Below are 24102 nucleotides of genomic sequence, written 5' to 3'. Positions count from 1 at the left end.
AAACAAATATGTTTGTAGACTTTTGGATAAGAGAGGATTTCTATCTTGAGAATGTTTTTTTCTTGCTGATATTGGGCAGTCTGGGTTTAATTTTGCTGGATTATGAAATGAACTTCATTTTTAATATAAGCCCAAAGTATGAATCCTGAAATAAAAGATGATTAAACTTGTTACATAAATGATACGATAATATTTTTGTTGCATTTGTTTGCATTCATGCAGGTTGAATTTGAGTGCATCAATGAAAAGAAAAGACAGAAGAAAAAGAACTATAAAAACTCTGGCATTGTGAGTGTTAAGCATTGTGAGGTCAGTAATATATTCTGGAATTATTCTGGTTTTAAGTGTTAAGGTGTAACAACTCTTCATCCTCAAATTGTAAGAAACTTTAAAATGTCTGAAAGTTCCACATACAGAAAATATTTAAGGGACTCTGGTTTGTACAAGAAGACAAATTGAGAGCTGAATTACATACCTGTCCCCCCTTGTCCCTTCACTTTATCTTGAGAAGAAAGGTCACTTAACGAATTAAGTAATTTCTGAACCACTGCATTTCCCAACTTGCTGTTTTATGGCAAAGTAAAAAACTCTGTCATAATTTTATGACAGAATTATGTGTTATTTTATAAATGAAAGTTGTTTTGGAGCTGCTTTGGTGTATGTCTATAGTTTTGTTGAAGGCTTGATTCGGATGCTGTCATGCAGCCATACTGACTGTATGGTGGCATGTGTTGCAGATATCCTGGTTGCAGTGAGTGGGTGGGATAGCTCTAGGGCAAAACTAATGCTTTTAATGGGTAAAAACAGCATATTTGCAACCTTAGAAGTTGCTACAATAATATTAGCTGGGTTTTCTCCCATTGAAAAAACTAAAATTTCTGTCTTCTATTTTTAGATTATTGTAGAGTGCACATTCCTTGATTACATCATGGGTGGGTGTCAGCTGAATTTCACCGTAAGTTAAATCATTTATATGAATACTTTTTGAGTTTTGGAGCAAATTGAAGTATAGTATTGATTGGCTGTGTACTTTATTTGATTATTGTATTTTTTTCCTTGTCAACTTCATTTTTGTTCTGTAGCATGGAGCAGGATGCTATTTTGCCAGAGTGCTTCTAGTCTGTTCAGAAAAAAATAGTCTTTACTCTTGGCAAATGGTTCTGAACCTATGGTTATGTTCATTAGGAACTAGCTAAGTTGTGTGGATGGAGATCAGTGAGAAATTTACTGTTCTTTGAAAGCAGCACACAGAGGTCATCATATGGGTTAGAACCCTTAAGTTATGTAATTTGTGAACCAAATTCATCACAACTAACAGTACGATATCTTCACCTTATTAACATGCTTCATCACCAAAGCAAAAAAGACCTGTTGAAGTCAGAGAGGCTTCTGTGGAGCCTGACTAGTTGTACTTCTGAGAAGAAAGGTGTGTGTGTGTGTATCAAGATACAGAATTAAATTAATTTACCAGATTTTGAAGAGCTGCTGTGAATAGTAACTGAAAGTAAACACAGTGAAAGCCTGACAGTGTGCCCAGAAAAGCTGCAGATGCCCCATCTCTGAAAGTGTTCAAGTCCAAGTTGGATGGGGCTTTCAGCAACCTGGTCATGTGAAAGCTGTCTTTGCCCATGGCAGGGAGCTTAGACCTGGATGATCTTGAAGGCCTCTTTCAAGCGAAACCATTCTGTGATTCAGATGAAAGTAATTTTGGCCCTTCTGGAGAGATGCAGAGTTTTTGAGGCTTTTGTTGGGACATTGTTTGAAGAGTGTTAATATTCCAAGAAACCTGCATCCAAGTCCTGTGCCTGTTAGAATTGTAGATGTCGTGTTTACTACTCTTTCATGGATTTCACTTTGGCTTTGCCAGAGATAAGAAGCATAATTTAACCTTTAAGAGCAATGAGATATGAATGCTGCATTTGGCAGGTGGGGATAGATTTTACAGGCTCCAATGGAGACCCTCGCTCTCCGGACTCTCTGCATTACCTCAGCCCCGATGGAGTTAATGAATACCTAACAGCCATTTGGTCTGTCGGGATGGTTGTTCAGGATTATGATACGTAAGTGTTAGATTTTTATTTGGATCATGTTTTCACATATGTATAGACACTTGTGGTAGCTTTTTAAACCAGTGTTGAATATGTCTGCAGATATACTGGAATGCAACTTGTGAGGTAAGTTATAGAACTAAAATACCATCCTATAATTGCAAGTGTAAGCTTGTGTCTACTGCAGACCAGCAGGGCTTTTCATAATGGATGAAAAGAGCAGCACTGATTTGAATATATGCTTGCATTCTTGCCAGTTCGGTATTTAAGACTACTTTGGGTCCCAGAAACAATTACAGTGAGGAACTTCTGTTTAATTTTGCCTCTTAAATAACATTTTTAATGATGAAAAGCAGCACTGATAACTATACTTACTGATCTATGGCAGCTTTTAATGGAAGGTACTGATTTTGTTTTCTTTAAAATTGCTTCTTTAGAGATAAGATGTTTCCAGCCTTTGGATTTGGTGCACAAATTCCTCCCTCCTTTCAGGTAATGGAATGTGTAAATTCACTACCTAAGGCAGCTGAAAGCACTTACTTCAGGAGGAGATTGTATATGCAGTCCTGACTTTGTTTTCTGTGTCTTCACAGGTATCTCATGAGTTCCCAATAAATTTTAATCCTTCAAACCCATTCTGTAATGGTAAGTTTGAGAAAGTAACATCAGACCTAGAGAATAAAATACCTAAGTTGACAGCATCAAGACACTTGAAAAATGAACTGAAGTTTGTTGTTGTAATTAATTAATTTGTTTTGTCCTGTAGCAGCAAAAATTTTATAACCAATTTCTTACTTAGGTGAAATAGCATTGCATCTGTCTTCTGTAATGATTTGTTAAAGAAGTGGTTTAAACAGGCAGGGCACAGGGCTGGGAACAGTTCTCTTGTGCTGTCAAGACACTTTATGCTACTTAGCTGCTGGTGTGGAGTTGTCTGGTTTGAGTGTGGTGCTGCTAATGCCTGTTCAGTGTGGCCTCTCTGATCAGACTACCAACCACCACAAGCTGCCAGGTGAAGAGAATTGCTGTAGTTGTTTCACACCCTTGAGCACAGAGTATGTGGCCTGTCTGTTCACACAAGGCAAATCATCTTATGTATGTGCCTTAAGCATTGGTCAAAGGGGAAAGCTTCCATCGCTCATGGCTTTTTTTCCCCACCATGGTTTGTTTTAAATCTTTGCGAAATCACCTCAAGTAACTGATTTATACAGCTTTAGAAAAATCAGGTGCTTCAAAATACCCTAAATCTAATATTAAAAAAAATGAAAGATCTGTTTCTGTTCTCTAGGGATCCAAGGCATTGTTGATGCATATCGAGCCTGTCTTCCTCAAGTGAAGTTATATGGACCAACAAATTTTTCTCCAATTATAAATCATGTGGCAAGATTTGCTGCTGCAGCTACTCAGCAGCAAACAGCATCTGTAAGTTCTTTATGGTACTCGTTGTTTCTCTACTTTTTTATTGTCCTTCTTGTTTAGAAATACTTTTTTTCTCTTTTAAATTTGTGAGTGTATTCATTTGACAGTTGGGCTTTACCTTGTGAATAAATGTTTGTTGCCCTTAAAACAAGAGAAAAACTAGTTGTTTTTTGCAGATTGTACATAACAGTCCTCTTAACCAATTAAATAAATAAACTCTTCAGATTGGAAATAGAAACTGAGAAGTACACAACACCTTTATGGTATCTTCTGTTGAAAGCTCTTGCAGTGCTATACAGTTGCTAAAGTCTAATTTAGGCCTTTATATCTAAGACAGTGATTTAACCTCAGCTAAGAAAAAAATTCAACTAGCCCTTGTTTAACATTAGATAGCTGGGAGAGAGGATTAACTAAGGTAGTGAAGAAGTGGATGGTATAGCTCCTGACACATAGGTACCAACACAGATAATTACCTGTACTATAAAGGTTTAGGTGCTGTATGGGCTGTGCCCTCCTTCATATTAACATTTTATACATGAGTTGTTGACCATATTAAAAATAGAAATTCTGAAGACCAAGTTGTGAGTATTTAGTCATGTTGATAATGCATGGAAGTTCACAAAATCCTAAATCACGGATGACAACAAATACTGGTGTATTGGATGTCCTGTAAAATCAGGAAATAAAATTGGCTATTTAAAATGTAAATTTATCTGTGGAAACCAATTTGAAAAGGAGCAATGGATTTTCATATGCCATGAGGCTGCTAAGATTTTACCTTGGTAGTCCTTTACTAGTAGCTGTAAAAAAAATAAAAATATGTATGTATAAATATGTATATATGTATGTATGTCTATATGTCAGGAAAGGAGCAAACCTCTTGTTGGTTTTGTTTTTGTTTGGGTTTTTTTTAACTTTTATGTAGTATGCCTAGCAAGAGATTTGTTTTTCCTGCCTGAAAGGATGTATTGAAGACAATTTGCTACCTTGACATTTAATACATATCATAGTGATTTGGGGTTGGCTTTTGATTCTGATGCTGGTTTTTTTCCCAGTATGGAGGAAGTATGAGAAGAGAGAAATAAATCCAGTATGATGTGATATCCTGCTATAGTTGCTTATAGCTTTCTGTGGTCACAACTGCTTTATAGATGTTCTTGCTGACGTGGGGGAGCAGACTGGCAGAAAGCAAGGAAAAAGACAAGATAAGGGAAGAACAGTTATATGAAGGCAGATGAAGGCAGATGGGAAGGAAAGTAGTGAAGAGCGGCTTCCAGGAATAATGGGGGGAATCTTTGGGGACTTGAATTTATGCTATTCAGTAATCATATGAAATGAAGTGAGGGAACACTGGAAATTCAAAAAGTGTTTGCTAATTTCCAGACTTGGTACTTCTAGCTCATTTTTGGTGCTCCAATCCAGAACAGAAGTGAGGATGCCAACTTTTAGAAGCCCCGACAGAATAGTGGAAGCAACTCAGGTGGTAGTTAATTAAGTTACTGATGTACTACAAAGATACCTTGATAATTAACTTCATGAAGCAACTAGAAAACATAATTAGAGGAATTTGGAAATGGCTGTGTGTTTCAGCACTGAAAGGTGTGATTTAGGACTTTCTGGATACAATAAATGAAGTAAAGGGTAGTGTTTCATAAAGGTATTGATAGACCAGAAAAGAAAAAAATAGAAAAGTTTCAAAGATGTTACCTTTCCAAAACCTCAGTAAACTGCCTTCTATCTCAGAACAAATAATGGGGAAATAGGTTAGCTGTTGGTTTGTCTGGGGATTTTGGAGGAAAGAACGGTGATACCACTGGAGTTTTGAATGGTGGCTGCTTATTGACACCTTTTATAAAAGATTATGTTGTCCTTACAAGTTTTTCCAGATTGTGCAGATGAAGCCTGACCACAAATTAGACATTTGATTGTAAAATTCAGTGAGCGCACTGAACGTGCCAAAGTGACAACACTGTGTAGTGTTGTGAGTTTGTATGTGTATCTGTATGTGGGTTTTTCTAAGTGTACATGGCTAAATGTTTGCTGTTTCTTTGTCATAACACAGTGTTTATTGGTTTGACAGCAATACTTTATACTTCTGATCATAACGGATGGTGTGATAACAGACCTTGACCAAACTCGGACTGCCATAATTAATGCCTCCAAGTTGCCCATGTCCATTATCATTGTTGGTGTGGGAGGAGCAGACTTTGATGCCATGGAGTTTCTTGATGGTGACGATGGAGTTCTTAGGTCCTCATCAGGAGAACCAGCTGTCAGAGACATTGTCCAATTTGTGCCATTCAGGAAGTTCCAAAATGTAAGTAATCTTACTGATATGCTTAATAAATATTGTAGAAGTATGCTGGGCTTGCTAGGATGTCCTGCATCTAATCCTAAGCTTTTGTGTGGTGTATCCAATATGTACTCTTAAAACAAGTCTTTATCAAATACAAAAAAAAAATCCCAAATCCCTCAGTTTCTACTTCCAGCACTGCATTTCTGGCTAGTTTCTGCACCTGAATGACCCTTGTAAACTCCCTCAGACTTGATTAAATGAATGGATAGTTTTTTTTATTTGTGAGGAAAAACTTACTATTACTTTTTTCTTATGGTAATTTTTATTTTTATTGTAGATGCCCATTTATGAATGTGAATTAGTTTCACAATTTAGTGCAGTATTAAAATTCAAGGCTAAGTTATAATCAGGGAGGTCAAAATCAGTAGAAACTCTGTGTGACCATGGTAGTAGTGGTAGTTTTCATTTTCATAAAAGTAAATACCAAAAAAAGCTGGCGAAAGAATGAAGTCCTGGTATTCTTTAATTTCTGTAAAATCCAAGAATGTATGTGTAGGCCAATGGAAGTCAAATTTTAAGTGTCATAATGTTGAAAATAGTTGACTTAAATAAGAACCACCAAAACTTCCTCAGGATGGGCAAATAATATCAATATTTTTATTTCCATCCAAATATATATTCTAATTTTGTTTCATGTCTTCGTATTAACTTGTTAATAATACCCCTTACAACTTCTTATTTTGCTTTTATATTTTTACTTTTAATAGAAATTCTTAGTTCAATCTGAGTAACTCAGGCAAACTGAAATGAGAAAGCAAAATCAATACAGAATATGCTTATCAAGTAATGCGCTTGGATGTAGATTAACTAGGGTCATTGCTCAGTATATTATATATTCACATGCTTTCAGTTTCTAGAGAAAGAGATTTTTTTTCTTATGGATATTTAGTCTTACAGTAAAAACAGTATCTACAGAAGAGCTGCTCCATAGAAATACTCATAGCTGCTCATCCATAGTTATTGTGGATGAGACTTGATGCAAAAGATTGCAGATGATTTAGACGAATCCCTGAAGGGTCATCTTAAGCAGATAGTGGAAGTATGTTTACATGGCTGAAGTCTGATACCTGCACTGCATATTTCATGTGACAAAAGGTGTCTTCAGACATGGCAGCCCTTTACTCAGCTCCTGTTACTTCAGATGGCACAAGACAGCCATCTGATTCATGGTAACAGGAGTGAGAAGGTAAGAGGGAAGCTTCTGTCTGTCATACAAGGGCACTGTGTAAATCCTCTGTAAAATGTCAGACTTTAAATTGGCCTCCTAGAGGAGGTGCTTATTATTTGCCTTAGAATCTTCATTAGCAGTTAGTGGAAACTGATGCTTGGTGTTCTTTTTTTATAAGTCTCCCAAAGAAGCTCTGGCTCAGTGTGTCCTGGCAGAAGTCCCTCAGCAAGTGGTGAACTACTTCAGCACCTACAAACTTCAGCCTCCTAAGAATCCTGCTGCAAAATGAATGGGCTCAGCAGAGGAAAGACTTTGTGCTTGCTTTACTTGCTGTATCTACAGACTTTGGTTCTCAATATACTTCTGTATATGTGTACTCATGCCTCTGTATCATGATGCCACATGTTAGCTTTTGCCTACAAATCACTTTGCCAAGTGTGCCTTTAAAGGGCCAAAAATGTAATGGTATTTAAGTTTCATGTTGATTTGAGAGAGAGTGCTTACATGGATGCATTTGATTTTGATAAGAGTGGAAAAAAGAGTTTCTATTAAGCCACCATAACACAATTTTGATACAGGTGTTTCATATTCAGACAAGTGCCACAGAGTGTAAAGGCCCTCCTTGCACAGCTGTTTCTTCTTTGCTACTTCAGTGCCTTTGGGCAATGCCTGGGATTCAGGGCTGTGTGAACATAAGGCAAAGAAGTCATTAAAGTATATATTCTTTCATACTATGCCTTCTCTTAAGGTAGTATGGGAATAAGTAGGGTGAATTAAGGTAAACCTCTGACATCTCAGCATGGTAGTACTGGCCTATGAGGCTACTACTGTAAAGGCTGTAAGTGTTCCAATGTGCAGTGTACTGGAAAATGGAAATTCCAGATTTATTTTGGTAGGGGTTTTGTTTTGGGGTTCCATACCTCCCCCCCATAAAACAGTCATGACTATTGATATTTAAAGGGCTTTTTGTGAAGTAGGAATTTGGTTTTTAGTTTAAAAGTTTTCTCTGATTTAGAACTGCATATTTTGAGGTAAAGCAAGTTCTTCAAATTACTACTTGTATTTACTTTTGTCATATTTTGAGTCATGTTGCTTTTCCATGAGCCCACTAATGAAAAGTGCCTACAAAAACCCGATATTCCCTTTTTCTCTCCTTTTAGGAAGACTCAATAAAGTCAAGTCTCTCAAGCCCTAATCCTATAATCGTACTGCATTTCTCTAGGGCAAAACATTTCTGATTTATTTACTTGGGTTGAGTTTTCCCTTCACCTTTTATACCAAGTGTAAATCATGTGTTTGCTTAGTGAATAAATGAAAGTTTCTTGACCTCCAGCTGCATACTGCTTGCTGAGGATCTCCTCTGAGCCTGTCACTGTGTGTAACATAAGTGGATGGAAAGGTCACATTTATCACTTCTGAAATGCCAATCTTGAACATTAATTTTGCAGTTTCACCTTTGAAGTGGTTTAGAGTTAGACATCCAACTTATCTCATGTGGATGGTCTGGCTCTAGTATGTAAGAACAGAATGGGCTACTGCTAAATTTAGCACACTTGGACACTCAAGATTTCACCAGGTCATAGTGTATTTGACTTTTAGCTGCTGGAGCTGCATAGTGTGCTGCTTTTTTTGTTTTGGTTTGGTTTTTTGGTTTTGTTTGTTTGTTTGTTTGTTTTTTGTTGGGGGTTTTTTTTGTGTTTTACATGTATAATCCTGTAGAAAGTCTGAATTCACATTAACGTTGATGGGTGAAGGATATATCTATTGAGATTATATTAAACAAGACATACCAAATGCTTTGTAGACAGTTGACATTTATCAATCAATCATGAATGGATATATTATCTCCACTCCATTTTTCTTGGTGGAAGGGGATCCTAAATACTATCAAGTAGTGAAATGTTAAGGAAGAGAGTTTGTTTCATGTTAAGCCAAGCTCTTTCTTTTTTTAAAATGTAATTAATATATTTATGTAAAAAAAAATCTGTAATCATCTTTTTATCAGTGTAGTTAAAATTTGTTACTACTTTATGTATAAATTACAATGAAGTGTCGTATCACATATGCAACTCAAAATATTGAGATCGAGGAAGTTACTATAATAAACCTAAATCACACTGCTGCAAATTGAGAGTGAATGATTTTGGAAGAGTAAACTGTTTCACAGCTGTCTGCTTCATGTACACAGAGAACTGGATGCAAAGTATTAATACTTTGCATTAATTGTAGTGGATGATAGGAGTACTACTGATAGAAGTACAGGATACTACTGAAGTTCCTCTGAGCTGTCTGCCAAAGATAAAATGCTGCACCTGTGTTATGTGTTACCAATTCCATTTTAAGTTGCCATGGAAGTGCATTTAAGTGTGTTAGTATGTATTGCTATACTAAGTATCTGCTGCATGTAAAAGAAAACCTGTTGTTTTGTCTGCGTTCTACACATAAATTCTGAGTTTCTATGGTAGAGATTTCATTACCTCTTATTAGAGAATTGCTCCCATGTTCCTCAAGCTTAGAGAGTTAAAATAGCATATCAACAACATCTAATTCTCAGTGTGCCCTATTCTTTTTAAACTAAATGTTTTAGACAGGACCGTGGCAAGAACTGTTATAACTTAGAGAAGTGCAGCTAATGCCTGTTGAAAACTTCCAGGGTAGGCTGAAGTGATATTTTGAGTGAAGAAATGCAGCAGTTTGTGAGTCAAGGGGAGTTACTGTGCTGTTTTGCCATTTTTTGTTTATTTTCACGTGTTAAAAGTGCACTAACAGCTTTCAGGTGACAAAGAAAAATGTTGTCCAAGTTTTGTAAAGTGAATGTGCTCGTAGGTCACTGGCACCACCTTGTGATAGAAGTGATGTATGGCAATCTTTGTCATCAGATCCTTTTTGCCTTGTATTGGTCATAATATATACATATGTACAGCAGAGAGCTCACCTGTAACCAGAATTTTTTACTTTTATATGTATTTCAGTTCTGATGAAGTTAACTGATTTACAATACCTGTGCATTAAAACTATCATTTCAATATACTGTTCTGTGGTGCTTTTGTGTTCAGCATGTCCTGTGTAATGCTAAATGCTGTTTTTGTGATTCCTATGGTAAGTATGCCACAGATTTATAACAAGTATAAAAGGGAGAGGAAAAAATGCCTTTCCACTTAGTGGTTACGACTCTGCAGTTTATTCTTCATAAAGCATCTTAAACAGGCTTCTAGCAAGAAGCTATTCTGTAGTTGGAGAGTTTTAACTGTGACTGTTTCCTATTCTGTGCCACATTAGAGTTCTCCCATGCGTGCTGTTTCATACAATTATTCAAAACTTTTTATCCCAGAACAATCTCTGCATTTTAGTTAGAGAGGCATAGAGAGATGGTTACTTGTAATTTTCAAATACCTTATCCTACTTTACCCTTTAGTTTCTTTACATTCAAATGTAGCCAGATCTGAGGGACTGAATTAGGACACTAAGATACAGGAGCCAGTGTTGCAGGGGAATGCGATTCCACACAGAGACAACTGTGACACTGGAAACTGCATCTTCTAAGTGCACCAGAGCAATTCATTCTGCTTCTTCACTAATCTAGAATCTGCAGGGTGGAATTAGTTCCTGAAAGAATTTATTACATCTTACATCTTGTAAGACGTAATTAATAAACACCTGTAGTAAATATACAACTTTCTGGTATCATTCTGTCTGGTGAAAACCATACAAATAGTTGCAACTTCGATTTGTGCAGCCTTCTTGTGCCTGCCAACCCTGAGAATGGAGGAATTGTGGGAAGAGGAAAAATACCCCAATGACAGAAAAGTAGGATGTCACAGAAAACCAGATGGATGTTCTTTATGTGTGGCCACTGTCTTCTGCACTGATACTTCCCCTAGTTTCTTTTGGGTCTAAGGAACTTAAGAGCTGTACATAACAGTAGTCTTGTAGATAGAACTGTCAAACTTTTCTGCAAACCTGAGCTGTAGCAAAGCAGCAATTTGTGGGAAGCTCTGTCACTGCACTGAAGCACTTGGTGCTGCAGTCTCAGCCTTTACTTTGTAATTTATGTCAGTGTGTGATTGATGAACTTAAATATGTGCATAGAGAGAACATTCAAAATTACCTGGTAGCATTTGTGCAGGCAGAAGGGAATTGGTTCTTTTCAATGAGAGTGAGCTTTACTCATTCATATAAAGATGCTAAAATATGGGGAATATTTTCCCCCCTTCCATAATGCTTTGACAACTCTCTCAACAAAAAGGATGTGAAACTATATATTGCAATTCATAGAGTATTATTATTCATATAAAGTCTCATTCATGGAACAGTTCAGCAGTATTTCTAATCTTGAGATTTCATTGAGACAGTCCTGGATGTGCAATAGATGAATAATTCTTTATGAAACAATTTAAAATTTTCTCCCTCTTTTGTGATGTCATTTTTTCATACATATCAAATGACTAGCTGCATACAAATAAAGATGGTTCTTTCCAAAAAGCAGTTGAACCTTCACCTCACTGCTAATGCAGCAGAAATTTCTTTTGAAAGACATTATGGTTTGGGTCTCGTCAGAGGATTGCGGAATATGCAACATATGGAATTCACTCATTCAGCTTTTACTTGGAGAAACTTCCCACTGATTCTGGTTAGGCTTCCAGTTTTGCCTGTGATTACAGAAGTTGAAAGGCTTTAAAGAACAGGCCTACAGGATGCACAGCCTGTAGGGTCATATATAGCCTGCAAAGTGAGTGTTTTATTTTGGCATGGTGCCTTGGTGCTGGTCAGCCAAGGAGCTGTGAAGCCTGCTTTTCCACTTCTTGGCTTGGCCTGTGCATAATGTTTTTTGTTTACAAAACTGTTCATCCAGTGGTATCTGAAAGGGGATTGGGAGAGAGAGGAGATACAAACCCATAGAAGAAAAGAATGTAGTTGGGAGTTTAAGTTAAAGCACAGCTTCAAGCTTTTGTGTAATACTGCATCTGAGACTGATGAGTCGATGCAGAAGGTTGGCAGTGTGGGAGCTCCTGCACGGGAGGCTGTATCCCCCAGCTGTGGCGCTCATGAAGGATTTACTGTAGTTCACAAATGTGGTGTAGCTAAGACATGGAGACACAGGTTTCTCTTTGCACAATTAGTCTAAGTTTATGATGGAGATGAACAATTGGAGCATGGGTTGCAACTTTGCAATGCAGAGCCAGAAAGTGTAAATCCAGCTTTTTATAAAATAGCCTTTATTTTTGAAGTAGCTGGTTTAGATACCAAGATTCTTCAGACAGCTCTATCAAGTGCTTACTTGATGAGATGTAACAGGGAGCATGCCCAACCCCTTGACAAGATCAAGCAAGTAAATCAGCAGCCCAAAATTATATGTCACATCTGGAGGGTGAACTCTTTCCCATGTTAATTTGTCAGAATCAAAGACAGCTGGAGCAGATGTTTATGCTTTCAGAGGGCTGGCAACAATTCTATAATCTGCTTCCCTATTGCAGATTTTGGGATTTATTTTTTGACAATGCTTTTGTTATGTTGCCCTCTGTCCCGAGGTAAAACATCCCAACACATAGCAGCTGCTGTCTGCTCTGAGCCATGCTGGTCACAAACCCAGGTCACCGATTAGAAGTATAAGGGGAGGAGGGAGAAAGATAGAGAGAAACATAAGGAACCTTAGTAACAGTAGGCCAGTAGCAAGGAAAAGGATAACTATTGGGAGGCAGAGGAGAAAACAGAAAAGAATGCACACAAAAGCTAAGAGCAAACTGAGCAACAGGAACAACAGGAAGAAAGCAAGGATAAAAAGGAGAGGGAAGAAGAGAAGTAGGAACAAGAAAGAGTAAGAGAAAAGGGAGAGCATGAATAAAACAAGAAACAAGTGGTCGTGAAATACAATCTGAGCCGTAATTTCTAATACACCAACAGTTCTTTCTTCAGTGTCAAGGTTAAGAATATAAATAATTTGTGCAGTTGTGCCAGGAGAGGAGGGCAGGAAGATGAGGAGCTGGAGTAGATTTTTCTCACACGTAGCCTCTACTTTTGTATTCTATACCCAAAAGCAAAGTCCAGCCAGGCCTCTGAATGTAGCAAGACAAATAGATGGGGCCACACCCCACAGCACCATCTATTTCTTTTCTTTCTCTTTAATTTCAACTTTAAGGATCTCTCCTTCTCCTGCTCTGGGGGATGGTGTCATACTAATGATCAGAGACTCCTTACTCGTTGTTCTCTGCATAACTGCAGGCTTAGCATCTGCCTGTGGCTTTTCCTTTTTAGCAGGGGGTGCAGAGGGGGCTGCAGGCTCCACAGGTTTCTTCTCCTCTTCTTTAGGCTTGGTCTCTGTTTCAGCTTTCGTTTCCTAGAAACAAGAAGTTTAATGTTTTCCAATACTGCAAAGGAAGTTCAGGAAGTAGTTCTATTCTGCACATGCCATTAACAGGCACAGCATGACAACTTTATTAATGGTATGCAACACATGTAAACTTCTATTCAGATGCTGAAAATTGGTTTCTAAATGAAAAATGCAATTTCCAAATCAGAATATCAGTATAAAACCTAGAAAACACTTGTGGATATTAAAAACATCTGCTTTTTACTAATGTAGGGGGATGAAACAGACCCGTTTTGGGGTACAGAACCCTTCCTTAGGTCTCACATTCCTTTATGTCCTTAAACTAGTGGAGAAAGAAAGAGTGTTATGTAAACCTTAACATACTTCACACTGCCCCCATTCCTTGGTCAAGCCTATTTGCTAATAAGTTCACAAATACACACTAAAATGAGCAGTATTTCTGCTCCAATCATATTGTTATAGTCATTGATGCGAGCAAAGTGCAAAGTTCTTTATTTTACTTAAATATAACCACAGCTATTTCAGCTATAAAGAAAATAATTCTATCACCTTTGGGTAAATATGTAGAAGTGAGCAGGTTCTTATTAACATTAACATTTCTCAGAACAAGGTCTTATGTGGGAATTATTTTTCATCAGTTAAAACAATAGTTTTCTCATAAGTGCAAGATATTAGAGATGTAATCAGTTTTAGCTGTGTGGGCTACACTTCATAGTTTGTCTTCAGGATTTTTACCAGAGATCTGACACTGAGTTGGAAAGTTCACCATATGCCCGAGTCAGCTGGATCAGATTACTGTGTTTGGGTATTTCTGTATTTACTGTTGTTTGCATAAAATTAGAAGATCAGATGCCCTTAAGACCTTTGTAAAATCCATTTATCCTTACTTTCTTAGAGGATTTTTTGTTTGCTTGCTTTTTTTCCTTGCTTTGGTTTTCTCTGGTCTGCATAAAGTCCAGGTTCAGAAAGATGGAGCCAAATTTCAGAATTAGTGTTTACAGAGATTAGGAAAAGTGGTTATATCTCAGCTACTGGGAGTTTTTGCTGTTGATTGCAGCAAGGCTGCATTTTCATCTACTCTGTTTGCCCAAGCCCTCTGAGTAGATTCTACAATGTTTTCTGTGGCTTTACCTGAGTTTCTTGTTGTTTCTTCAGCTGCAGCAGCTTAGCAAGGCCTTCTCTTCCTTTTCCTCCAAGCATTGCTTTAAACAATTTTGGAGTTTCCTGTTTCTGCCCAAAGAGACTGGCCAAGCCCCGTGGCTGTTGCACTGGTGGTCCTGGGGGAGGTTTCCCCTTCTGCTTCAGCAGCACCCTGGAGAAAGAAGTGGATAAGAATACACAATGGTGCTGTGAAACTGAGTGAAGTTCCTGCAAAGTTGAAACACCACATTTATGATATTGAAGATCTGATGGCTCTTTCTTGGTTCCTAGGTCAAGTGACAAGAGCAAAATGGGAAACAGTAAAAGTTTTGCCCTAGGCTCTGGTAGAGATGGAGGCAACTGTTCAAATCTGGAGTTGCTTACCTATATCCTGGAGGACAAACAAGGGCTGGCTCAAATTAAGGTGTCACAAAAGAGATCAAAGAGAAAGATAAGGAAAGAAGAGGTGTGTAGGGAGATGGGTGCCTCATCCTGAGATGGCAGTCTCTTATCTGGCCTTCTGGATGCAAACCCAGAGAGCATTTGGTGCTCCACCAGGACTCCAGTCGGCACTTTTGGAGGAAATACTTTACCAAAGTAACTTCCAGCGTGGCTCATCTCTCACAGGTCAGGTCAGACAGTGGTACTTAGTTTTGGTCCTCTGCAGTAGAAGAAGACACCCTGACAATACAAACACTACTGCCAGCCTTGTGGCAGACTAGGTTTTCACACCGTTCCGTAGCTGCACTGATTTGCAGCCATAATGACAAGAACTGAGAATGAATAATGAGGGTAAAGATTAGATTAAAAATCCAAGATAAATGGGACCAGTAAAAAGCAGAGGGTTCCCATGCTTTCAAGGCCACTTTTCTATCCTTGCAAAAGCCCTAACTTAAGGTTCTTTGTGAGTGAAGATTATATTCACAGTCTGAAGTATAGTAAATCCCATAATGCTATAATATTCTCCAGCATCTTGTACATTGGGAATTTCAGAAGTGAAGGGTTTACTTACTTTTTTTACTTTTTTTTTTTTCTTTTTTTTAATTTCATTGTCACAAATTATAAAAAGGTATGCTTTAGCAGCTTGCATGCTTTATTATGCAAAAAACATACAGGAGTTATTGGGCAGGTGATAATAGAACAAATTTCTTACTTGAATAAATCCTTTCAGTTTATTTCAAGGATCCCTTTAAGGGTGTCAGATGGCCAAAAAGAACTCTAATGGAAACCTTCCAGGGCAGAGCAACTGGTAACTTCATTCCAAAACTGACCATAACCACAATCTTTATGAAAACAGGGTACAAATTTCATCTTTGTGTCTAGTTTTGGCAGAATTTGTGGATGCCTTGACTGGTAAGGAACGTGGCCTCCTGCACAGGGCAGGTAGTGCATATCTTTAAAATCAAACAGAATGTCTTGTTTTTAGTCTGATACCTAGAGAGGTCTTTGAGCTCAAATGGGAGTGCAGATATAGAAGGTGTATGATTAGCTCCACAGTTTAGAAAGGCTATCTGGAGGAAGCAGAATTTAATGGATGGGCAGAATATACCTAGGGTGGGCAAGAAAGAGAAGAGGCAGTGTGGGACAGAGACAGGAGTAACAAGGTCATACTACTTTTAGATAGAAGCTGGAGAAAAGCCAGGAATGATTGATGCTGGGGATCATTGGTCCATGCATTTGTTCCCCTTTTCTACCTGTTAATGCTAGTTTTGACATTTGAGCAGTCAGCCCATTCTGTGTCTGGTTTCCTTGTTCCTCAGGGGCATCATGATTCTCAAGATACTGATATTTGACTACCTGGGCTGTTACAACAGGGTGAGTGCAGCCATTTGCTAGCATTTCCAAACAACAAAATGTCTCTCCCGTGCTATGTTTAGTCTTTGGGGGAATTTCAAGTCTGTGACCAACCTTCAAACCTTTGATAGCAATTCGAGACAACAGTAAAGACCACTAGGGGTGCTGAAGTATACTAATAATGACAAACTGTTTCAAATATTTGGATCTTTTACAAGGTAGCAAGGTACTCATTTTGTCATAATTTTATGACAAAATCTGACAACACTTTGCCCTTTCAAAGCTGTGAAAATGGTGATCCTAGCAAGCTACAGCCAAAGGAAGGTGAAAAGCAATCTTGGCTTGAAATCCCATTCAGGAATGCTTTTCAATGAAATGCACAGGTATCTGATTTGTGTAGTTCCATCTTGTCAGGCCTTACTTTCAATCCATTCCTAACTGCTGCTTAAGGTTTTGGAAATTCATACAAATCTGTGGGTGCATTGAAGCATATCTCTGTAGAATTAATTGCAAATGTTTTGTTGCATCTTTGAAAAACTTTTCCTTAACCAATATCTGTCCTACAGTTTCTCTCTTGGTAATTTAAGAAGTACTGATATGTGTCCCTGTCTCCTATTTTTTTTTATTGCTACCTTAAATATAATGCATGAGGCAACTACATTCAGGATTTCATTCTACTTACCACATTTCCACAACCCTTGGATTCCTTCCAAGACCATGCTTTCAACTAGAAACTACCAGGGAAATCTGACCCCTAGCACCAAATGTGTTTACAACTGTTATTTTCCAAGAAAGGAATGCAAATCGTCTAGAAGTCACGACTGTCCACCTTGCAGCCAAATGGTATGATTTAAAAACTGTTGTTAGGACATACTTTGCTTTCTTCATGAGAAGTTTTTCTGAGTCAGGATAGTTCACCAAGATTTCATTGAGTGTTTTCTTGTCCAGAATGAAAAGGTTGGCAAAACCATGAGCCACCACGTTGGCAGTCCTTCGATTTCCTCCCCCCGCAGCTAGTAGGCTGGAATGAAAATAAACACCATCAGTCACAGTGTTACTTGCCCTAGTGAGGAATCTCTCTGCTGCTGCTTCTCCACTAAAGTCACTGTAAAGCTCATGGGGCTGGCTGTTCTGTCCAGTGCTCTGTAAAGGCCCTGTGCAGTTGGGATTAGAAATTCCATCTCAGGAAGGCAAATTGTCACTGGAGGTCAGGCACATGTAGCTGCTAAGGACTGTGACAAGTTTTGCTAATAGAGATACCCACAGTTCAGACTGCACTTTCTTTAGTTCTTATGTGAACTTGGCATATCCTCAGTTTTATTGCTGAAAATTACTTGCACCAGTAGTAGAGCAGCATTATTTACAGTGAATAAATGATTCTCCCCCAAGGATTTTTTCGTGAGTGAATAACTTTTGTGGGGCTCATGTTTTCGGTTTTCTCACATACCTCATCTCATGTTAGATGTTGGCAATGAACACTGCAGTTTAGGAAGATCTTTCAGGCTGACAGTTACAAATGTGTCTGCCAGGAAAAGAAGGCTATTTTGTTTTGAAGGTAAGACATTAGACCTGTTTAGTTAGCAGCAGTTGGCCAGAGGGGGGACATATAAGAAAGAATTAGATGTACAAATAAAAATAAATTGTTCATCCTGCACCAAGCTATTGAAGAGACTTCACTTGTCAGCTCTGCTGGTAAGTAAGAGAATTTGCATTCTGTCCTTACTATTAAAATTGCTCTATCACTTTATTCAAGATCTACCCCAAAATTTATCCTTTAAAGATTTCCCAGTGAATTAATATTTTTAGAGAGCATTTAGTATTATGTAAATTTAAAAGTAATTAAAAAAGATATTCTGAACCCCAGCAAATAGGAATCAATACTGATCTGAAGTAATAATAAAGGATATATATTTGTTTTAATATTAAAGATATTTATAAAGCATATTTCTAAGTATTGAATTGTGTAGTTAATATATTTAATTTATAAAGGATAGTAGGAGACCTCTGCAACTGTGTGTGCAAGGCTAGTTTTACATGCCCACAGTGTGTTTTTCTGCAATTCAAGACAGCAATCAGTACATGGAATGAAGCTGAAAATGCAGTTTATAATCTTCTTTTTAAACAATTCTCTATGATTCCTCAGATAGAATAAAACTCTTTGCACAATAGGAAAATCTGCTAAAGAAAATTGCAAATATCTTTTGAGCTCTGATGAATCATTTCTCAACAAGTCATTGAACAATCATTTTTAGGCTTTCCTAAGAGAAAGCTCATTTTATCAAGGTAGACAGGGACTAAAGAGATCAGCTTTTTCATTATGGTGATGTTGTGAGGTGAATTTTACAAGTAAGGCAGCCTTTGCTCAAACAGAATCATTTTGACTAAGGACAAAGTTGGTACTTCAGCATTCAATCTGGTTTGGTTAGAGGTTAGTGTGTGAAGAGTTACATGACCAAATTTTTTAAAACAGATACGTTTGCCTTGCAGGGATTCTTGGTAATGCAATATCTATATTAATCACAAAATTTGCTTTTTTTTACCTAACAGTTTTTACTCCAGTTTTGAGAATCAAATGCTCTAATAATAGTAGAAGTTGATAACCTTGGAATTCTTATGGTAGCAAATTAAATTTCACACTAAAAAGTTGTCTCAGTGATGACTCAGCTTACCCATTGTTTTTATAGCTGATCTCTGTGGGAAGCTACTGTTAATAGAAATTGGGGAATGGCTTGTGTTATCAGCTGAACATGCAGGGTTGTGGTGGCTCAGCTGGGCACCTATGTGCATATGAGGAGAACTGGTAAGTCAGGAAAGGGAAATGAGTCTGGATCTTGCTTCTGATAAGGAAGTCAAACTCCAAAGGGCAGAGACTATGAAAAATAGCAGCTACTACTTTGAGGGAAATCCTGGACCAAAGTACTGGAAAACATAATCTTTCACAAAACTAAATAGTCCCTGTAGTTTGGATTTTTCATATAAAGTTGAAAATTACAAAACAACTGAAAGCTGATGCTGAGATCAAACATTTAGAGATCTTCCTGTCAAAAATTTACATAAAATTGAGAAATGTTTTAGTTTTTCCAGAATTAACATTTTCTGATAGGAAATACCAGTAAATGGATGAATGAGGGCATCTGGCTTCAAGTGCAACTTTCTCTGGGCTAGTGAAATGCTTGTATAACTGAATTTCTCTTGTTCTGAATTGTCTTTGCTGACAGGCTCTCATTAAGACCACAATCTGTTTGCTTCTGATTCTGAAATTATTTTACGTCCCCAAACTGATATCTATACAGGAAAGTATAGATGTAGCAATGAGGGTAAAATGTTAATTGGAACTCCCATTACTTAATCCCTTTCTGTAATAATTTTCAAGGATGAAATTGTCAAGGGACATGTTTGTTTGTTACTCTTACATTGGCTCTCTAGCATAATTCAGGGAAGTTTTGGAAATAAACAGTTTTTATTTTCTTCAATTCCTTTGCTCCTGGAGAATTTTAAGCATCATTGACATATATTTTTAACAGAGTTAGATTAAATAGCAAGCATATAAATCATATGCCTAATCCATTCAGAAGGAAGCTGACATATTTCTCCAAATAAATCTTGAATTGGAAATCAGAAGGAAATCAACCTGATATCAGGTTATAACCATTATAAAGTGAGAGGAAAACTTGGATGTCCTAGAAAAAGTAGTACATAATCCATTAAAGAATATTCTTTTCCATTTGCCTGTGGTCTTCTCTATTCAGAAGACCTTGAAAAAATTTATATAGAAAGGCACAATACAAACTCATTATTTTCTAGCACCTTGCCACTAGGAAGAGCATATCTCTACTGATAAGCTTAGTGCATCGTGTCTGCCAGTTGCTGTGGATTTTTCTCCTTGAGTTTATCCACTGCCTGATGTTTTATATGCAAATTACACGTGTCTGAATGGGTTTGCTGCTGCAGTAGGTCAGTGATGAATAAAACAAGACTAGAAGTGTAGTGTTATAGCATTGCTGGGGGTTTTGCTGGCTGTATTGGCAATTATGTACAGAGTAACACGTACAGGGAAATGAATCTTTAAAGGTTGTTCTGTGGTTCTCTCATGGAAACAAGCGCTCACCTGTGTTGGATCAAAAGTGTAAAAATCACTTCCTTGTTTTGAAACCAACAGTTATCATTTCTCAGTTTAAAATACAAAGTTCTCACTTCAAATACCAGACTAATAAATAATTGAGAACCATGTGTGTGTTACATAGGGGGGCTGCTTTAGCTTTTCTTCTGTCTTTTCATTAGTCAGCCCTTATTGATGAGTTCATTCTCAATCTTTCTGCATAACTTACAATACAGCCTTTTGTTTGGAGGCTTTGCTCAGGTAATTATATTGTCACACAGAGAAATATCTCCCATATAACCTTCTCCAAGAACTAATATAATTTCACTTTCCCACTTAATGAACAAGTTCTGTAACTGAGATATATCAGGTGTTTTCCACTTGAGGTCTGAGCAAGTTCTGTACTCACATCACTGGATAAACAGGAATGTTTCCCTACTACAAAGGGAGACACAACTAGAGGACAAATGTAAACCTGGACCAGAGCTGATTATTGCTTTTTGAAAGGCAGATTAAAGCTACCAGCAAGAGAATTAACAATAACAGGAAGGCAGCTGGAAGAAACCAAGGATCCATTTTATCACATACAGCAGCACATTTATTTTATTACTTTTCCGTGGGCCATCCCCAGCAGAGGGATGCAGTGCCTAAAAATTAGCACTTGATTGGCTAACTGGGGAACTTAGCACATATGAGTTAATGGATTTTGCATAGAAAGTACATGCAGAATATAAAAACCATTTGTAGCCACCAGCAAAAAAAATCTCATCCAGATAAATTCAGACAAAAAAATCTGGTCTATCCACCTTTTTTGTTGTCTTGTATGCTTTTAAATAAATACTTTTTCAATTTGGGTTGTCTGATTTTCAGCAATTTAATCAGCTCTTAAATTAACTGTTTTAATTGCTATTTTAGGTTTTTGTATCTATTTTGTTGGAGATTAATTTTTATCTTTGCCATCTGTCATTTAATGGCACCTAGTCTTATTATACAGACAATAAAATACATTTGGTCCTCCTGTATTGCAGACAGTATAACAGAGAGATGTGTTAAATCTTTAAAATGCTAAAGAAGAAATTTATCTCTATATCCCTGTGTGCATTGATCAAAACACTGGTCTCAGATCTTACTCTTTTAATCACTGGTGCTTCACTTAGATTTTCCTTCACTTACATGCATCTCCTTGCTCAGTGTCCTCTTTGTTGATCCTACTCACTTTCTAGCCTCCCCACTGTCACACTTACCACAGAGAAGTTAAATAACCACTGATTATTTGACAAGCTCTAAAAAAAATATTCAAAACTGTGAAGAACCTACCTGATCTCTCCAAATACAGCTCCTGCTCTTAGAGTAACCAGGACTTTGGTACCATCAGGGCCTCCAAGGACTTGAACTTCACCCTGTTTGATGATGTACATCTCTCTGCCAATCTCTCCCTGGGTATACAAACGCATAAAGAGCCCATGTTTTAGCAATGGTTCTTGTTATTAGAACTATATTACAGGTTCTTCTTTAAATATCTTTCTACTCTCTCATGAGCAGAGGGTGTACCACTATTATGAGGCAAAGCAGCAATTTGGTTTTAAAAGTGAAAAAGCAGCAGCAACAGAGCCAGGACTGAAAATGAAGGGCCTTGCACTTCCTGTCTCTTCACTTGGTGCTCCAATTGCATGCAGCATCTCCTTGGTGAATAGGGTGAGACTGACACACATCCAGGGGGAAGGTGGCTCCAACATTCCCTACTTCATGTTGCAGCATTAATAAGATTGCTATGGTTGTTGGTCACTTGTATAGTAGACTTATACAAGTGAGAGGCCTTTTAGCTCTGAATCAAGCTGTAATAAGTTGATAGTTCAATTTCTCATAACTTGTTAAGAACTGTTTGCATCGGACTGCAGTATCAAGGCATTGAATCTGTTGCTGTCCTTTATTCCCTCTGTTGTGTCAGAGTCCCAGCTGTAGTCAAAGATCTTTTTATCCTGTGCACTGTATAAGCAAACACACCAAACTGCTCTTCCACCCTTCTTAGCCAACAGCAATTCTGGGATTGGTCTTTGAAGGGACACACTTGATCCTTCAGTGTATTCACAAATGTTTAACTTCAGCACAGTGGGGTCAGTGGAGCTAGCCCCATGTTCTGGGGCAGGATTGTGTGCTTAACTCTGTGAGAGAGCAGGACCTTAGTGGACAAGTTGGACCAGAACTGCTAAAGACAAGTTAGGGGGTTCTGATGGTCATTTGTGTAGGTGGTGGGACCTGTGGGTCCCTTGCCAGAGCAGTACTAGTACAGATTACCATTCATCTTCCCCAAGCTTTTGCATCTGACTTTGGCCTCTGTTTACACGCCTCCTGGAAAGAGACGTGGGCTCCCTGGTCAGAAGCTGAGATATTTACCTGTGAACTATCTGTCTGGCCAGGTTTAAGCCAAAAAGCTGAGACAAGATAGAAATATTTCCTAAGAGATGACAGTGTGACAGCATTCAGCTGGAAACCTGGCTCAGAGCTGTGAGTGAAGGCAGAGCAGATCCTGCTGGAAGGAGCTCTATGGGATGCAGTGTTTTTCTAACATTCTTAAATAATCCTATCTAAGTGTGTCTGAGTACACAAATGAAGCACAGGCAAACCATCATAGACTGAGACCTGTAGGCTGGGTTTGTATGCATAGAAGTATAGAAACATTATGTTTGATCAATTTTAAATATTAAAATTTCATGAGGTATCATTAGATAAACCATATTTACATTAAATACTTTCCCATATTACTATAATTTCATGGTTGGTAATGTAAGTAATAAAATTCATATTGTCTTGTTCTAGATTGAAATTTGAGAGCATATTTGTTGTTATTACACAGAGTAGCTTAATTAATTTTATGCTTTCTAATTCAGTCAGGATTAAGTTTATTTAAAGGACATTGTTGACCGATATCTGAACTCTTTTTCTGAAACACATAATATAATTCTTATCTGAATAAAACAAGAATTCTCACCTTTTTGCAGACAAAGTCACCAGGTAAATATACAATGGATTTCAACCTTAGCAGCATGTCATATATCATCTGGGTATCACAGCCCTGTTAAAATAGAGTTGATCACTCTTCTAATTCAGTATTAAAAGTGATTATTAGTGCCTCAAAAGCCAACAATACAGGAATAACCCAGGGATTCCGTAATTGGAATGCAAACTCAAAACATCATAAAGATCAGCTACTAGAGCTGAGAAAGGACTGAAAGAGTTGTTATTTCAAATACTGATGAAGTTCTCTATGGGTTGGACGTATTTCCATTTTTTAATAAAGTGAAGATTTTCTGAGGAAGCTCAGTTAGTGTTATGTTCAGAGCTTTATGTATCTTTTATGGGGATGTTATGGGATTTTTTTAAACCAGTCCAGGGGAAAACAACAGATTCTGTCAAATGCTTATATGAATCTATGAATTCTACCAAAGGCTCATATGAATCTATGAATTCTATGCCTTCAACAGATGTAGAAAAAATGTACAGCCATGTAATTTTTATATAGGTATATCAAGTGATTTCTTACAAATATCCTAATAAGAAAATTTTCTGTGTATACTTCTAAAAACTCAGGATCTCCTTGCTTTTTTTCCAGAATACCAGTTTTGAACTACCATGGTAAGTAAAGAGAAAGCTCCTTTGCACAAAAACTGACTATGATGCAGCTTTCTCTACACCAATGTTACATTGCCAGAACACTGAGCGTGGGTGATCTCTGAGGCAGACCTGGGTGGC

General features: G+C 37.6%; 2 protein-coding genes across 3 annotated transcripts in view; one reads left to right on the top strand and one right to left on the bottom strand.

Moving 5' to 3' along the window:
- CPNE3 (copine 3) overlaps positions 1 to 10019 on the top strand; it is a 28920-nt gene extending 18901 nt beyond the window's left edge. For both annotated transcript variants that reach the window (XM_058820367.1, XM_058820375.1), the window contains exons 10-17: positions 223 to 309; positions 896 to 955; positions 1927 to 2060; positions 2486 to 2540; positions 2642 to 2693; positions 3337 to 3470; positions 5548 to 5784; positions 7170 to 10019. In XM_058820367.1, the coding sequence (XP_058676350.1) occupies positions 223 to 309; positions 896 to 955; positions 1927 to 2060; positions 2486 to 2540; positions 2642 to 2693; positions 3337 to 3470; positions 5548 to 5784; positions 7170 to 7280 (870 nt within the window). In that variant the 3' untranslated portion in view covers positions 7281 to 10019. The remainder of the gene's footprint in view (positions 1 to 222; positions 310 to 895; positions 956 to 1926; positions 2061 to 2485; positions 2541 to 2641; positions 2694 to 3336; positions 3471 to 5547; positions 5785 to 7169) is intronic.
- Positions 10020 to 13091: 3072 nt separating this feature from the next.
- Positions 13092 to 24102, bottom strand: part of CNGB3 (cyclic nucleotide gated channel subunit beta 3) — a 59674-nt gene continuing 48663 nt past the window's right edge. The window contains exons 14-18 of the mRNA XM_058817888.1: positions 23342 to 23425; positions 21670 to 21788; positions 17128 to 17274; positions 14451 to 14631; positions 13092 to 13325 (exon numbers count right to left, since the gene is read on the bottom strand). Coding sequence (XP_058673871.1) covers positions 13092 to 13325; positions 14451 to 14631; positions 17128 to 17274; positions 21670 to 21788; positions 23342 to 23425 — 765 coding nt within the window. The remainder of the gene's footprint in view (positions 13326 to 14450; positions 14632 to 17127; positions 17275 to 21669; positions 21789 to 23341; positions 23426 to 24102) is intronic.

This window comes from Ammospiza caudacuta, chromosome 1 (assembly GCF_027887145.1).
Source record: "Ammospiza caudacuta isolate bAmmCau1 chromosome 1, bAmmCau1.pri, whole genome shotgun sequence".
Classification (NCBI taxonomy): Eukaryota; Metazoa; Chordata; class Aves; order Passeriformes; family Passerellidae; genus Ammospiza; species Ammospiza caudacuta.
Note: the sequence above shows the minus strand (reverse complement) of the source record. Positions and strands in the feature narration are given on the sequence as shown.